The sequence below is a fragment of the Pelophylax lessonae genome, assembly GCF_965119305.1.
Source record: "Pelophylax lessonae genome assembly, chromosome: 7".
Lineage (NCBI taxonomy): Eukaryota > Metazoa > Chordata > Amphibia > Anura > Ranidae > Pelophylax > Pelophylax lessonae.
This window is the reverse complement of record NC_138774.1, coordinates 229,771,154-229,788,934: the sequence shown is the minus strand read 5'-3', so window position 1 is coordinate 229,788,934 and position 17,781 is coordinate 229,771,154. Positions and strand designations below refer to the sequence as shown.

Below are 17,781 nucleotides of genomic sequence, written 5' to 3'. Positions count from 1 at the left end.
CATAATATAGTTTACACATGTGTGGGTTAACATACAATTGTTTTGTCCACTTCCTAAGACCATGCCTTCCCAGGTTTTGTCCAGGTGCTGCAGGAACAAATATGCTGCATGAGTACATTGAAAGAGTATAAAAGGTATTTGGAAGGCTTAATATCTAGTAGTATTTACTTTCTGAACCGAATGACCCGATCCAGGATCCAATGTGGTTTGACTGGCAGAATCCACATTGATTGAGATCGTCTATCAATTTAGGGAATATGTAAAAAATTATTATAGCAAATAATAATTGTTGTTGTCTTCAATATAACAGAGGTGAAGAAATTCCCAAATTTTTGAGGGGATGTAAGGAGATCCCCTCACATGTTGGACTTACGTTTGAGAAGAAGTTGTCACGAGTAAAGGCAGCATATACGCTCCGGGTCCATCTCCTCCCTCGGTGTGGGAGAGACTGAGGCACCCGGAGTGTTCCCCGGCCTTTTAAAGGCAGCCGCGCATGCGCAATGATGCGCTGCGTGATGCCAAGCAGGTGGAGTCCGTGGCACGGCAAGAGGTGCGCCTGCGTACTGTCAGGGCGCATCCCTTGTAGCCGTGCGGACGTGCCTGCGAGGCCGCCGACACAGATTTAGAAGCTGAAGTCCCTGTGCGGGATACAGGAGGTGACAGTACGCAGGCGCACCTCTTGCCGTGCCACGGACTCCACCTGCTTGGCATCACGCAGCGCATCATTGCGCATGCGCGGCTGCCTTTAAAAGGCCGGGGAACACTCCGGGTGCCTCAGTCTCTCCCACACCGAGGGAGGAGATGGACCCGGAGCGTATATGCTGCCTTTACTCGTGACAACTTCTTCTCAAACGTAAGTCCAACATGTGAGGGGATCTCCTTACATCCCCTCAAAAATTTGGGAATTTCTTCACCTCTGTTATATTGAAGACAACAACAATTATTATTTGCTATAATAATTTTTTACATATTCCCTAAATTGATAGACGATCTCAATCAATGTGGATTCTGCCAGTCAAACCACATTGGATCCTGGATCGGGTCATTCGGTTCAGAAAGTAAATACTACTAGATATTAAGCCTTCCAAATACCTTTTATACTCTTTCAATGTACTCATGCAGCATATTTGTTCCTGCAGCACCTGGACAAAACCTGGGAAGGCATGGTCTTAGGAAGTGGACAAAACAATTGTATGTTAACCCACACATGTGTAAACTATATTATGTATGTTTTCAGTACAATATTGCCCAACTTGATACCCCCTTTTTTTGATTATCTGTAGAATCGGTGAAATATCCTTGATAAAGGCCAAATTAGGCCGAAACATGTCGGATCACCGATCTGGCACCTCCTCTGCACTCATCCCAGTCTTCTGACATGAGGAACAGCAGAGCAAGACCACATACAACCCACTTTTAAGTCACTTATTGCCACATGCAAAACACACTTTATTTCTTCTTCTTCACTGCACAATGGGACTTTACCCATTAAAGTCACCATTTAATTGTTGTATATATATTGCCAAATCGCAATAAATTTTGTATATTATACTACTTTTGCTCATTCTCCTGTACTCCTGCCCATAAAATCCCATATTTGACTTGAGGCACCAAAAAAACCACAAACTCCTACAAGATTTAACCAGACACTGAATAAAGTCACAAGGCTGCTATATACTGCTGATAAGAAAAGGTATTTAGCAGTTTAAATTTACTAAAATAATTGCATTTCCATGTTCTGTGTACTGTGGGAGACCAGATATAGTGAATGCAGAAGCCTGGGTTTAGTAACACTTTAAAACCTCCAAACAATTATATATTTTCTAGGACCAGAGGCTAGAGGCCCTATAAAACAAAATGATGGCAGCTGCAATTTTTTATGCCACACAACATTTGCTCAAATGTTCATTACATCTATAATTTCAGGAAAATACATTTTACCCAGTTATTGTGAAATATAAAAGATTGGGTTGCATCAAATAAATAGATCTTAAACATGTCAAGCCATTAAAATTGTGAATTTTTACAGTTCAGTAAACGTGATCCGGGCAGCTGTAGAGCCACCTGATCACTTTTAGATCTCATGCTAGGCATTTTTACAGTTGCTCCTAGGGGCGTCAGGCGTTTTTCTTTTTACAGCCTAAAACGCCTTTCCATGGTATTCTATTAGCCCATGCACACATAGGCTTTTAGGAGCTGTAAGTGGCATAGGCGTTTTCAAGCTGCAAAATAAACCCAGGGCCACCTGTAAAAACGCCTGACGCGGCTCAACGCTTGTTAACGCTGTATACAGCGTTAAGCCACGTCAAACGTTTTTAAGCTGTAGTAATTGGATTTGACAGTGGAAAATAGAAGAGGGCAGAAAAATGCTGCTAAAGTGCGTTTTTACAGCTGCTTTTTCCTGGCGTCAGCACTGGCTTTGAAGCTAGTTTTTTTTAAATCCCCTGTTTGCATGAGGCTTTACTGTAATGCCGGTCTCCATGAGCAGCCATGAGCACTTGAATTCCAGGCCTTTAACAAACAGCCTATGGATGGCAACTGGTTAAAGTGTATATTTATATAGCCAAAACATTTTGTAGCGTTGGATAAAGCTGCAAAGCGAACCCCTGCCAGGTTTTTTTTTTTTTTTTTGCCATCTGTGTACCATTGGTACACCTCAATGGGCACACAGACAGCCAGAAATCGTGACAAAAAGTCTTCATCTTCCCAATTCTATCCAAAATAAGTAATGGTTTTGCTTAGAGATACTCTGTATGTAGAACATTTTCACCAGTCATCCTCCACCTATAACCGACATAAATATTTTAAGTTATTTTCCTGTTCTAGAAAATCATAATGTATATTATAGGTTACCTTTAGGAATGCCACTCAGTTTGGCTTCGGAAATGCGTAGGTAGTTGAGTTTTAGACCGTTGAATGCTCCAGCTTCAATGCCTCCATTTTCAAGAGGGTTCCCTCCCATTTCTAAAAGGAAATGAACAAACCAAAGTCATTTGATCATTTTGGCCGATCATCATTTTCCAAAGTTTAGTTTCCCATTCCCTTCAGTAAATACGTCTCGCATATTTGAGGGTATTAGAATTACTATAGTACCTGGTTTACCACTAACTTCTGATATCATTTGCCAGGGCAGAGGGATAATATATGTCTTCTATAATAGGGTCAACAAGCTCAAAACACTGAAAATAGTACTGCTTAGACATGTGCAATTCATTTAGATACAAATTGAAATTCGGACGAATTATAATGAAATTAAATATTCAAATTCCATTAGTTTGGTTTTTTTCAGATTCTTTGAAATTCGTTACTCTTGTGATTTGGAAATTCAGATATATCTCAAACTCCGAATAACAAAAACATTTTCTTTTTAGAGCCAGAGAAAAAAGCTCAAAAGCCTGTAATAGCAGAATTTCTGAGCCCTAATAATCAACTTCTCCTATTTGCTCCCTTTTGGTCTGTTTCATATACCATTGACAGTGTTTTGTTATATCTGTCCAATAAGTGCAAAAAAATACTTGTTGATCCCGCCAGAAATCCAGTAAACTCCCCTCTGTTTTAGAAATGATGGAATAGTGTAGTCCAAATAGGAATTAAAGAGCCTAGGGTGACAGCACTGCTCCTGCATGTCGGCAAATGCCGCTTGCTAGTCTACCATTAGCGGGCTCTGTGCTAGAGTAGTATCTGGGTACAGCAAACTGTGTCATCAGATGCAAGGTCCCTTTTAGTTAGAGCCCTCCTACAGTGATGTCATGGGAGAATCAGATGCCAGATATAAGCCAGGATGGGAGGACCCCTAGTGCACTTGGGGCATAGGAGCTAAACAACCCACACCAGCTCTGATGTAACTAGCACACAGGGGAAAAGTAGAACTGCACCAGGAGTGCCAGCTGTAGACTTCCTGACTCCTATAGAGGTGGGGGCTAGGGCGGGTTACAAAAGACCTTTTAGGCCAGGAGTTCCTTGAGTGAGGCTGCTTTCCTGGAGGGTCCTGGGAGAGGTGTACCTATGGAGAGGGTGCATAGAGAGAACCAGTCCTGTGAGTACTAGTGCCCCTGGGTAGAAAGAGACTGTTAGAGGAAGGTGGCTGCGTAAAGTGCTAGAATAACACCTGGTATTAAAAGACACCTTTAACCACTTCAATACATTTCACCCCCTTCCTGCCCAGGCCAATTTTCATCTTTCAGCGCTGTCACACTTTGACAACTGCGCGATCATGCTACACTGTACCCATATAACATTTTTAGCATTTTTTTCACACGAAAATAACTTTCTTTTGGTGATATTTAATCACCGCTGAGTTTTTTATTTCTTACTAAAAAAAATAAATAAATAAAGACATGCCCAGAGCTTGAAGGAAGTAAATAAGCATAGAGCATACATGACAGGGTGGAAGGAAAACCAGGCAGTAGTGAGTTAAATTAGTTGTTAGGATATGAAAGGGCACCGATGGGCAATAATAGGCTGCACTGATGGGCACTGATGAGGAGGTACTAATATGCCGCACTGATGGGCACTGATAGGTGGCACTGATATGCAGGACTGATGGGTGGCACTGATGGGCACTAACGGATGGCACCGATGGGCACTGATTGGCAGCACTGATGAGCACTGACAGGCGACACTGATGGGCAGCACAGATGGGCAGGTACAGATGGGCACTGACTGGCAGCACTATCGGCACTGATTGTGGGCACTGATGGTGGGAACTGTGGGCACTGATGATAGGCACTGTTTTTTAACTTTTCTGTAAGCAGGGCACTGATGATCAGTGGCCTGATTACCTGTCCTAGACTCCCCTTTGAGGAGGAGCCACTGATCAGCTCTCTTCGCCTCAAACTGACAGTGTGAGGCGAGTAGAGCCGGTAAACGGCACTTCCTCATTTACATGTGACTGGCTGTGATTGGACACAGCCGATCACATGGGTAAAGAGCCACGTCATTGGCTCTTTACCAAGATCGGGGTCATGTCGTGTCCTAGCAACTCGAAGTGGCCACGATTGCTGCACTGCGCGCCCCCGTGTGAGAGAGGCCGTTCTGGGACGCCGTCATATGTCGCTGTCCCAGAACGAGAGCCGCACCGCTCCGCCGACATTTGGCGGTGGGCGGGCGGTAAGTGGTTAATAAAGCAGCCAATTAAACATTCACATAAATCTATCATAGAAAGCTTATAAATGTAGTGACAACGATGAAAGATCACTGGTTTGACAAAGGAGCTGATTGAAGCTCCAAAACGCATTACCAAGGCAACAGGATTACACCCCGAAGTGATGTAACTTCTGGTTCCGCGTTCCACAGTGGTTCCGGATGTCATTCTATTCCAGCTTACAAGCTTCTCCCCTGATGATGCCAGCTGCTGCTGATGCGTCACTTTGGAGTTTGGACGATCCTCCATTGATGTCACTACATTTATAAACTTTCTCTCATGGATTTATGTGAGTGTTTAATTGGCTGCTTCTTTAAAGCTGTCTTTTAATACTGCATTTAGTGGCGCCCCCCTGTGTTCTACTGTCTTTCAGAGATCCCTTTCTGTCTCTGGGTGGAGCTGCCCACTTAGTGCTATACCTTTCATGACATGCCCAGAGCTTGAAGGAAGTAAATAAGCATAGAGCATACATGACAGGGTGGAAGGAAAACCAGGCAGTAGTGAGTTAAATTAGTTGTTAGGATGTGAAAGGGCAGGACTCTTACCTTATTGGCCTAGCAGACGGGGTGATGGGGAGGACCAGGAGAGATAGTAGTTGGAGGGGAGGAGTGAAGGGGCCTCACTTCAGTCCAGACCCCCTGGGTAGTATAAGGTGGTAGGGGTCTGTGGTTAGTTAGGATAGTCCTCGAGGCAGTGTTTGGCGGCTGGGGACAGAACCTAGCTTAATGGTAATATCAAGTGACTCCAAAATGTATGTTGATCTGATGTGACTGTTATGCCATTTCCTGAATACCATAAGTAAAGTGCAGCAACCCTATTCATGTGTGGACTTTCCTTCTTTGGGATAGGTCAACGTGTAAAGGCTTAAAGCGAAGTTCCACCAGTTTTTGTGTTTGTTAAATGTCAGCAGCTACAAAAAGTGTAGCTGCTGACTTTTAATAAACACACACTCACTTGTCCCATGATCCAGCGATCTGGCCGGTGGGAACCTCGTTCTCTCCCTCTTCTCCCCACAGTGCTGGCATCTCTAGTGTGGGCATCCAGCTGTGACAGCTTGCGGCTTCACAGCCGGGATGCGCACTGCAAATGCGCGTGTCGTGTTGCGCATCCTGAGTGGACGGGCAATCTTCTGGGACCTGTGACGCGTCCCAGAAAATTGCAGGGAGGGGGAGAGGAGTACTCCTGCTCGAACCGCCTAGGCGACCCGAGTGGGAGCAGGTACCTGTCAAATCTAGGTACCTGCCCCTCCCCCCCAAAAAAAAAGACATGCCAAATGTGGCATGTCAGGGGGTCAGGAGGCCTTAAAGCAGAAGTTCAATTTTTGGGGGGAACTCTGCTTTAATGCATGGAGTGGGCACAATATGGCAGAAGGTTCAGCCTCAGCAGAAGGGATAGTGTTCCAGCAAAGGACGGGAGCGGGGCAGGGACTTGTGCTTTTGGCGCCATCACTAACCAACTGCAAAGCCCCTGCTTACATACAGAAATGCAGCATTGTCATCCTAGTACTGGAAGTGGCTACTGGTGGGATCACTAGGTGAAAAAAAAAAACTGAAAAAAAAGAAAACGAATGCAGCCACCACACCTAACCACACCTAAGGTCTGGAAAACTGCAATATATTTAAATAGCAAATGACGAACACATACCAATACAGTTCATGTTTTTCAGCCCGTTGAAGACATCCTTAGGGATTTTCTTGATCTTGTTTTCATGAATGCGCAGCTCCACCAGGGCCTTGGGCAGACTCTTGGGGATCTCTTCCAGGCTGTTTTTGGAGATGTACAGCTTCTGGAGATTAACACATGGCTCAAATGCTTTCTCATTAACTTTGGAGATTTTATTGTTTACCAGCACCAGGGCCTAAAAGAATAAAAGCATAAGAAATAATGTTCATTTTTTTTGTTCATTTAGGATTGTTCATTGGGCTTAATATATAGTATCTCACAAAAGTGAGTACACCCCTCACATTTTTGTAAATATTTTATTCTATCTTTTCATGTGACAACACTGAAGAAATGATACTGCTACAATGTAAAGTTGCAAGTGTACAGCTTGTATAACAGTGTAAATTTGCTGTCCCCTCAAAATAACTCAACACACAGCCATTAATGTCTAAACCGCTGGCAACAAAAGTGAGTACACCCCTAAGTAAAAATGTCCAAATTGGGCCCAAAGTGTCAATATTTTGTGTGGCCACCATTATTTTCCAACACTGCCTTAACCTTCTTGGGCATGGAGTTCACCAGAGCTTCACAGGTTGCAACTGGAGTCCTCTTCCACTCCTCCATGTCGACATCACGGAGCTGGTGGATGTTAGAGACCTTACGCTCCTCCACCTTCTGTTTGAAAATGTCCCACAGATGCTCATTAGGGTTGAGGTCTGGAAACATGCTTGGCCAGTCCATCACCTTTACCCTCAGCTTCTTTAGCAAGGCTGTGGTCATCTTGGAGGTGTGTTTGGTCGTTATCATGTTGGAATACTGCCCTGCGGCCCAGTCTCCGAAGGGAGGGGAACATGCTCTGCTTCAGTATGTCACAGTACATGTTGGCATTCATGGTTCCCTAAATGAACTGTAGCTCCCCAGTGCCGGCAGCACTCATGCAGCCCCAGACAATGACACTCCCACCACCATGCTTGAATGTAGGCAGAACACACTTGCATTTGCACTCCTCGCCTGGTTGCTGCCACACACACTTGACACCATCTGAACTAAGTAAGTTTATCCTGGTCTCATCAGACCACAGGACATGGTTCCAGTAATCCATGTCCTTGGTCTGCTTATCTTTAGCAAACTGTTTGTGGGCTTTCTTGTGCATCATCTTTAAAAGAGGCTTCCTTCTGGGACGACAGCCATGCAGACCAAATATCAAAGGATAAGGATCCTGTGAGCTACTACGACCAACACTATTTCAATCAAGCCAGCTGCAAGCACTGATCACCATCTCATACTAAAGTGTATAGTGCCATAATAAAACAAACCTAAGTGCTGCGCTAAATAAAATCATATAAAACAATAAAAAATCAATGAATATTAACAACTGCTAAAACCTCAGTTGTGACAAGTGTGTACTATACTATACATAACATGTGAATTATTAATACTTGTGATATACAGATGCTTATTTAAAAACATAAATTCCACAACTATGCAAATTTTATGTTACATAGTTACATAGTTACATAGTAGGTGAGGTTGAATAAAGACAATAGTCCATCTAGTTCAACCTGTGTAGGTATGTGTGGCTGTAATCATCTCCCATACCCCTGAATGTTCTGATCCTTGAGATGTAAGTCTAAGAGTCTTTTGAAAGCCACCATACTACCCGCAGAAACCACCTCTTGTGGTAGAGAATTCCACAATCTTGTTGCCCTAACAGTAAAGAACCCCCCGCGTTGCCTGAGGTTAAAACGCTTCTCCTCTAATCGCATTGTATGCCCTCGAGTCCTCATGCAATCCCTTCGAATGAACAGCTTTTTTTCTAAGCTGGGATCCCCATTAAGATATTTATAAATTGCTATCATGTCCCCCCTCAGATGTCTCTTCTCCAGGGAGAATAAATCAAGCGATTGTAGACGCTCTTCATAGTCAAGGTCCTCCAATCCCCTAATTAGTTTAGTTGCCCTTCTCTGGACTCTCTCCAGCTCCAACACATCCCTCCTGAGGACTGGCGACCAGAACTGGACGGAATACTCCAGATGCGGTCGGACCAGAGTTTTATAAAGTGGAAGGATTATAGTCTTATCTCTGGAATGCATCCCTTTCTTTATGCATGCTAATATTCTGTTGGCTTTGGAAGCTGCCGCTTGACACTGCATGCTGTTTCCTAATCTATCATCAACCAAGACTCCCAGATCCTTCTCCATTTTTGATTCCCCCAAGGGCTCCCCTCCTAACGTGTATTGTGTTTTTATGTTTTTAGTCTAAGTGCAAAACCTTACACTTCTCCACGTTAAACCTCATTTGCCATGTCGTTGCCCACTCTGTTATTTTGTCCAGGTCATTCTGTAGGATATCTGCTTCATGTTGTGAAGTTATTGCCCTGCCCAATTTTGTGTCATCTGCAAAAACTGATATCGAACTACTGATCCCGGCCTCAATGTTGTTTATGAATAAATTGAACAAGGTTGGTCCCAAGACTGAGCCTTGGGGGACCCCGCTTACCACCTCAGACCAGTCTGAGTATGCGCTGTTTATTACTACCCTTTGGACACGCCTTTTTAGCCAGTTCCGTATCCAAGAGCAAACCCTGCTATCGATACCTGCAGACCTTATTTTATAAATTAAGCGCTTGTGGGGAACTGTATCAAACGCCTTAGCGAAATCCAAGTACACCACATCCACTGGTCTCCCCCTATCTAGCTCACAGCTCACCTCCTCGTAGAATGTTAGGAGATTGGTTTGACAAGAACGCCCATTTGTAAACCCATGCTGATTACTGCTGATGATGTTGTTGTCCTTAGCAAACTCTACGATATAGTCCCTTATCATCCCCTCCAGAAGTTTACATACTACTGATGTCAAACTGACAGGCCTATAATTTCCCGGGATATGCCTCTGGCCCTTTTTGAATATTGGAATCACGCTAGCTTTCTTCCAATCCCCTGGTACATCTCCTGTCCTAATACTGTCAGCAAAGATCAGGAACAGTGGTCTCGATATAACTTTACTGAGTTCCTTGAGTACTCTCGGATGTATGCCATCCGGTCCTGGTGATTTGTTTGTGTTAAGTTTATCCAGCCTTTCCCTGATTTCCCCCTCTGTTAGCCATGGTGGCAAGTCCTGTTTATTACTACTAACCATACAGTCATGGTCAGTGTACCCCTCCTTTTCCTGTGTAAAGACTGACGAGAAAAAAGCATTTAGCACGGTTGCTTTTTCAGTGTCCTCTGTAACCATCCTCCCATCATTGTTAATTATGTGTGCAATATGCTCTCTATATGTAAATATATTGTGATGATCCTTTCTGCCACCGACATCCGTGTTGTATAGGGTGGTCACTCTTCCTTCTCCTTTCGTGTAGTTAAATGAACACATCAATGTGCCACCATGATGAGTGCTTCCCCCCCTTAGAATTGGGTTCTCACCTCAAATGATGTGACCTCACAACTAAGCTTGGTCTAATAATGCCACCCAGTTAGTCCCAATACATACTGCTTGTCTTCTCATTCCACAGCACCATTGCAATGCCACATAAGAAGAAAGTGCTTATACCCTTAAAAACATATCTTTATTAAAAACAATAGTATGGGTACAGAGAGACCCCTGGGATGATAGCAGAGAGGGGCCCCTGGGAGTAGAGCAGGGAAAGACTCCTGGGATGAAAGCAGAGAGAGACCCGTGGGATGAGAGCAGAGAGTGAACACTGGGATGAGGACAGAGAGTGACCCCGAAGGATGAGGACAGAGAGGGACCCCTGGGATGAGAGCAGGGAGGGACCCCTGGGATGAGAGCAAAGAGTGACCCCTGGACTGAGAGCAGAGAGAGACCACTGGGATGAGGACAGAGAGTGACCCCTAGGATGAGGACAGAGATAAGGACAGAGAGGGACCCTGTGATGAGAACAGAAAGTGACCCCTGGGATGTAAGCAGAGAGGAGACCTGGGATGGGGACAGAGGGGGGCCCTGGGATGAGGGCAGAGGGGGGCCGCTGGGATGAGAGCAGAAAGGTCCCCTGGATAAAAGGAGAGAGGGACCCCTGGGATGAGAGCAGAGAGGGACCCCTGGGAGGAGAGCAGAGAGGAACCCCTGGGATAAGGACAGAGAGGGACCCCTGGGATAAGGACAGAGAGGGACTCCTGGGATGAGAACAGAGAGGGACCCCTGGGATGAGGATAGAGAGAGACCCCCGGGATGAGGACAGAAGGCGTCCCCTAGGATCAGCGCGGGGAGGGAACCCTGGGATGAGGACAGAGAGGGACCCCTGGAATGAGAGCAGAGAGGGGGCCCTGGGATTAGAGCAGAGAGGGACCCCTGGGATGGGAGGAGAGAAGAGCCCTGGGATGAGGACAGAGAGGGACCCCTGGGATGTGAGCAGAAAGGGACCTCTGGGATAAGGGCAGAGAGGGACCCACCACTGGAATGAGAGCAGAGAGGGACCCCTGAAATGAGAGCAGAGAGGGACCCCTGGGATGAGGACAAAGAGGGACCCCTGGGATGAGGACAGAGATGGACCCCTGAGATGAGGGCAGAGAGGGACCCCTGGGATAAGAGCAGAGAGGGCCCCCTGGGATGAGGACAAAGAGGACCCCCTGGAATGAGGGCAGAGAGGGCCCCTTGGGATGAAAGCAGAGAGTGACCCATGGGGTGGAAGCAGAGAGGGAGCCCTGGGGTGGAAGCAGAGAGGGACCCCTGGGATGAAGACCTAGAGGGACCCCTGGGATGAGAGCAGAGTGGGTCCCCTGGATAAAAGTAGAGAGAGACCCCTGGGATGTGAGCAGAGAGGGACCCCTGGGATGTGAGCAGAGAGGGACCCCTGGGATGAGGACAGAGAAGGACCCCTGGGATGTGAGCAGAGAGGGACCCCTGGGATGTGAGCAGAGAGGGACCCCTGGGATGTGAGCAGAGAGGGACCCCTGGGATGAGGACAGAGAAGGACCCCTGAGATGTGAGCAGAGAGGGAACCCTGGAATGAGAGCAGGAGGGTTTTTTTTTTTTTGTGTCAGTGGGAGGAATAGTGTCTTTTATCAGTGGAAGATAAAGCGTCACAAGGGCTGGATAAAGGCAAGCAAAGGACGGCATCTGGTCCCCGGGCCGCAGTTTGGAGACCACTGCTCTAGACCAATGAGCTTTGAGGCCAACATCTTTTACTATAGGTGTTCATTCAGCAAGACAGTGCAAAGGCAGCCAACACATTTCAGAGGTTCAGGGCTCAGATATAGCATAAACCTAGGAGGGTTTAAAAACGACAGAATTACCACAATTAATTGTTTGAAAAGTTTAAATTTGACCGAGTGCCCAAGTTAGCAAATTAGCAGCAGAAAATGAATTGATCTACAGTATTGCAATGCATATTAACACACGTACTAACTCACCGCAGTGGTGTAAATGGGACTTTGAACACAGCACAAATCCTTCTGTAAATGAACCTGCTTCCATACACAGTATGCTTTTCATCTGTGTTAAAACACAGGCTGTTTGCTTAGAGTTCAGCTTTCATTTTTTAATTGATAACTTGGCACACAAACGTATCACTAACGGCATATTCAGTATCTAGAACAAAATGCAATATTGCTTCACCCTATAAGCCCATAAACTTGTATTGATAGTACAGTAGATTCTGTGAAGACGTGAAAATCTTATGTGAAAATAATTTTACTGTACAAGTAATATTTATATAAATATTCCCTTACATAGAGTTTGCTAAGTCCTTTCAAGTCATCTTTCTTTATTTCCATAATTTTGTTGTTTTGGAGGTCCAAGAGCATGGTATCCTTTGGAATGTTCTTAGGCACACTAGTCAGACCTAAAACAGAAAGCAAAGACTGCTTAGTCATGATATTGTTACAATTGTGTTTCAGTTTTTGATACATTGGTACATGCTTGACTAAGGCACCCCAGATGTAATTTGGACACTTACCCTAACCCTTATCCCAAATCCCGAACCCTTTCAATAAACTTCCTGCAATAAATACACGGACACCTTTATTGGAGTAAAATTGGCCAGCGTGGCCATTTAATAACCAATACAAAATATATATAACACGTTCCTTAGAACAGGAACCAAAATATTATAATAAAAGATAACATAAGGTTGCCAATCTTTGGAGGCCCCAAATACCAAGTACCATTTGTGTATCTGTGTAACTCTTAACTGTCCCCAGCCGCAGCACAGACTCGGGGACGACCTCAACACACAGCAGATACCTCCCAATTTAAAATACCAGTTAACCCATCTATTAACTGGCATTCCCCAGGTGACTCCATACCTTAGATGGGTCCCTCAGCTGCTAAGTACAGCAGGTTTTACCAGAAACACCTCCAAAGACCCCCAACCAAAAATCAGCAAACAAGCCCATGAAACAGACATTCCAATGTAGGGGCGGGCGGGCGGGAATGCTTCTTCACCCACGCTGAACTGCTGCCCAGGAAAGAATGCAGTGAGCTCACTTCCCCCCTCTACAGCCCCTCCCTTAACTGCACCTTGACCAATAGAAGGGAAACCCCCATGACTGCCTAACTTGTTAACCCTTGCTAGGACAATTCCACTGATGGCCAAGTCATGCTAGCCCTGCGCTTATTTCTTTGCTCTTTTGCTCCGGGCTGTACTTTACAACTATGCTCTACCAGTGTTCTGTGAAACCTTAGAGTTCCTCTGGAGGTTGCTGGGGCTTCTTGAACAATTTCTGAGTTTTAGATATGAAACTTCTTTTTGCTATCCATAAAGTGGAAGGAGCCACTTTACTGACCACCATTGTAAGGACCATTCTGCGCACTGACCACCAATGTAAGGAGCAATTATCCTACTGACCACCAATGTAAGGAACATTTTTCTAATTTATCCCCAATATAAGAAACATTGTTCTCACTGACCACCAATGTAAGAAGTATTCTTCCCACTGACCACCAATGTAATGAGTATTCTTCCCACTGACCTCCAATGTAAAGAACATTCTTCCCACTGACCACCAATGTAAGGAACATTCTTCTCATTGACCACCAATGTAAGGAGCATTCTTCCCACTGACCTCCAATGTAAAGAACATTCTTCCCACTGACCACCAATGTAAGGAACATTCTTCTCATTGACCAATGACCACCAATGTAAGGAACATTCTTTTCATTGACCACCAACGTAAGTAACATTCTTCTCACTGACTACTAATATATGGACATTTTCTCACATTCTGCCAAAGGCCACCAAAGGAGTCCTTCTTCCTCTGACCACCAATCTAAAGGAATATTTCAATGACCACCAATTTAAGGGGCACATCTCAACTTACCATTAACGTAAGTAGGCATTTCTCCACTGTCCACTAATGTGAGAAAACATTACAATTTTCACTGCTTGTGCCTATTTTTGGCCATGATTGTTATTACTTTTGTTTTATTTTGAATATTGAAAATAAGTTTGTCATATATGCCCTGGGTGTCAAATGCACAAAGTATGTCATATTCCTGACTTTTATTTATGTCTATATCTTAACTTACCACTTACACTCATGTGCCATGAGCTGCAGATCCAGTAATTATTAGCAGGGGTTCCCCAAGACCTGAAAATTATTTAATAGGTTCCTCTATGTTAAAAAGGTTGAGAGAGGCTGTGATAGACAATGCAACCACCTATCGGTTTAACATATCTCCCAGAGATTTCAGAGGTGAGATATCAGAACTGGTGTGTGTACAACTCCAATAGATCTTAAATGGGGGCCCCATTATTCCTGTCAGAATTTTTATGTCTTATAATAAGATTAGTAAAATGGTGAATATGCCCCCCCCCCCCCCCCACACACACACACACACACTTCCCGCATCATTGTAGCTGGTAATGCTGTTGAAGTCCCAAGAAAATTTAGGAAGCATGGAGATAAATTTAACCGGACCCCATATACAGTATCTCACAAAAGTGAGTACACCCCTCACATTTTTGTAAATATTTTATTCTATCTTTTCATGTGACAACACTGAAGAAATGACACTTTGCTACAATGTAAAGTAGGGAGTGTAGAGCTTGTACAACAGTGCAAATTTGCTGTCCCCTCAAAATAACTCAACACACAGCCATTAATGTCTAAACCGCTGGCAACAAAAGTGAGTACACCCCTAAGTGACAATGTCCAAATTTGGCTCAAAGTGTCAATATTTTGTGTGGCCACCATTATTTTCCAGCGCTGCCTTAACCTTCTTGGGCATGGAGTTCACCAGATCTTCACAGGTTGCCATTGGAGTCCTCTTCTACACCTCCATTACGACATCACTGAGCTGGTGGATGTTATAGACCTTGCGCCCCTCCAGCCTCCATTTGAGGATGCCCAACAGATGCTCAATAGGGTTTAGGTCTGGAGGCATGCTTGGCCAGTCCACCACCTTTACCCTCAGCTTCTTTAGCAAGGCTGTGGTCATCTTGGAGGTGTGTTTGGGGTCATTATTATGTTGGAATACTACCCTGCGGCCCAGTTTCCGAAGGGAGGGGATCATGCTCTGCTTCAGTATGACACAGCACATGTTGGTATTCATGGTTCCCTCAATGAACTGTAGCTCCCCAAGTGCCGCCAGCACTTATGCAGCCCCAGATCATGACACTCCCACCACCATGCTTGACTGTAGGCAAGACACACTTGTCTTTGTACTACTCATCTGGTTGCTGCCACACACGCTTGACACCATCTGAACCAAATACATTAATCTTGGTCTCTTCAGACCACAGGACATGGTTCCAGTAATACATTTCCTTAGTCTGCTTGTCTTCAGCAAACTGTTTGCGGGCTTTCTTGTGCATCATCTTTAGAAGAGGTTTCCTTTTGGGATGGCAGCCATGCAGACCAATTTGATGCAGTGTGAGGCGTATGGTCTGAGCACTGACAGGCTGACCCCCACCCCTTCAACCTCTGCAGCAATGCTGGCAGCACGCTTCCGACTATTTCCCAAAGACAACCTCTGGATATGACGCTGAGCACGTGCACTCAACTTCTTTGGTCAACCATGGTGAGGCCTGTTGTGAGTGGAACTTATCCTGTTAAACCGCTGTATGGTCTTAGCCACCGTGCTGCAGCTCAGTTTCAGGGTCTTGGCAATCTTTTTATAGCCTGGGCCATCTTTATGTAGAGCAACATTTTTCAGATCCTCAGAGAGTTCTTTGCAATGAGGTGCAATGTTGAACTTCCAGTGACCAGTATGAGAGAGTGAGAGCGATCACACCAAATTTAACACACCCGCTCCCCATTCACACCTAAGACCTTGTAACACTAATGGGTCACATGACAGTGGGGAGGGAAAATGGCTAATTGGGCCCAATTTGTACATTTTGACTTAGGGGTGTATTCACTTTTGTTGCCAGCAGTTTACACATTAATGGCTGCGTGATGAGTTATTTTGAGGGGACAGCAAATTTACACTGTTATACAAGCTGTACACTAACTACTTTACATTGTAACAAAGTGTCATTTCTTCAGTGTTGTCACATGAAAAGATATAATAAAATATTTACATAAATGTGAGGGGTGTACTCACTTTTGTGAGATACTGTACATAGTCTAACCCCTAGAATGGCTGGTAAAAACATGGCTCACATCTTGTTAGCCTTTGCCATTGCAGGTATTTGCAGGCATTCAGAGTAGATACACAACAAGTGCAGTGGGACTGCATTGGCAGGCTATTCCAGTGAAATTCCACCGCAAGGCTAAATGTTTTTTCTCCAGTGTGGCCGGTTCACCCAACTGTGTTGCTGTGGTGTGCGGGCAGTGTGCAATGAAAAAATGTAATGCGTGCAGTACTTTTTTCCAGCACAGCATAGTCACCGCACACCGGTCGATAGAATGATATGAAAGTGAACAGTGCGACATTTGGGATCGGCGCATCAGCACTACCTGCCCTGCAAAGCACACCAGCCACTTTATTGTAATGCAGCAGCTGGTGTGAATGGACCTTCAGGTAGGTAGGTAGGATAGGAGGTTTTAAGTAACCTAACCAATTGGAGTCTCCTGCATATCTGAAAGGCTGGCCAATAGTCCAAGGCATTGGCAATGTCTCTGCACCACCTGTAACACCCTCTCCATTAGAAATTAACTATTTATTTTATGTTTGTACAACGTATTTAGCTGTTTGACTTGAGTTCAGCTTTATTGTTCCCACAATGACTTCCTCTTCTGTGCTCTTCTAAAATAAAGGGATCCACCAGAATGAAATGCTGTCTCACCATCAAAGCCTACCTGCTGAGACAGAACACTCAGTGGGGAGAATGCTTTGCCAACCAATTGTGTTTATTGAGAGCTTTCAACCTCCCTTCTGTAAAGTACAAGAGCTGCATCGTATATTTTACAATTTAATAGTTTAATGAACGAGTCCCCCCTCACCTGAAGGTCTTCATTAGAGTTCCCATCAGACTCTCTTCTACATCAGGGTCCTTTTCGGAGTCCCCTCTTTCTTCAGGGTTCCCATCAGAGTCCTCCCTTACATCAGGGTCCCCATCAGAGCCCCACATACATCAGGGTCTACATCAGAGCCCCCCATACATTAGAGACCCCATCAGATTCCCTTCTTACATCACGGTCCCCGCCTACATCAGAGGCCACCTTAGGAGTCCCCCCCTTACATCAAGATCCCCATCATAGCCCTCTTTACATCAGGATCCCCATCAGAGCCCTCCTTACATTATGCCCCCCCCCATAAGTGCCCCCCTGAATCCCCATAAGAGTATCTCCTTACATCAGAATCTCCATCAGATTTTCTCCTTACATCAGGATCCCCATCAGATTTCCTCCTCACAACAGGATTTCTATCAGATTTCCTCCTTTTATCAGGGTCCTTATCAGATTTCCTCCTTACATCATGGTCCCCATCAGAGCCTCCCTACACCAGAAGCCACCTTAGGAGCCCCCTTCTAGAACAGAATCCCCATAAGAGTACCTCCATATATAAGGATCCCCATCAAAGCCTCCCTTACATCAGGGCCCCCATCAGAGCCCCCCTTACCATTGTAAGGC

At 45.0% G+C, this 17,781-nt stretch overlaps 1 protein-coding gene across 1 annotated transcript in view; it reads right to left on the bottom strand.

Moving 5' to 3' along the window:
- Nucleotides 1-17,781, bottom strand: part of BGN (biglycan) — a 98,414-nt gene that overhangs the window by 23,865 nt on the left and 56,768 nt on the right. Inside the window, exons 2-4 of the mRNA XM_082263027.1 lie at nt 12,493-12,605; nt 6,788-7,001; nt 2,854-2,964 (exon numbers count right to left, since the gene is read on the bottom strand). Of these exons, the coding sequence (XP_082119153.1) occupies nt 2,854-2,964; nt 6,788-7,001; nt 12,493-12,605 (438 nt within the window). The remainder of the gene's footprint in view (nt 1-2,853; nt 2,965-6,787; nt 7,002-12,492; nt 12,606-17,781) is intronic.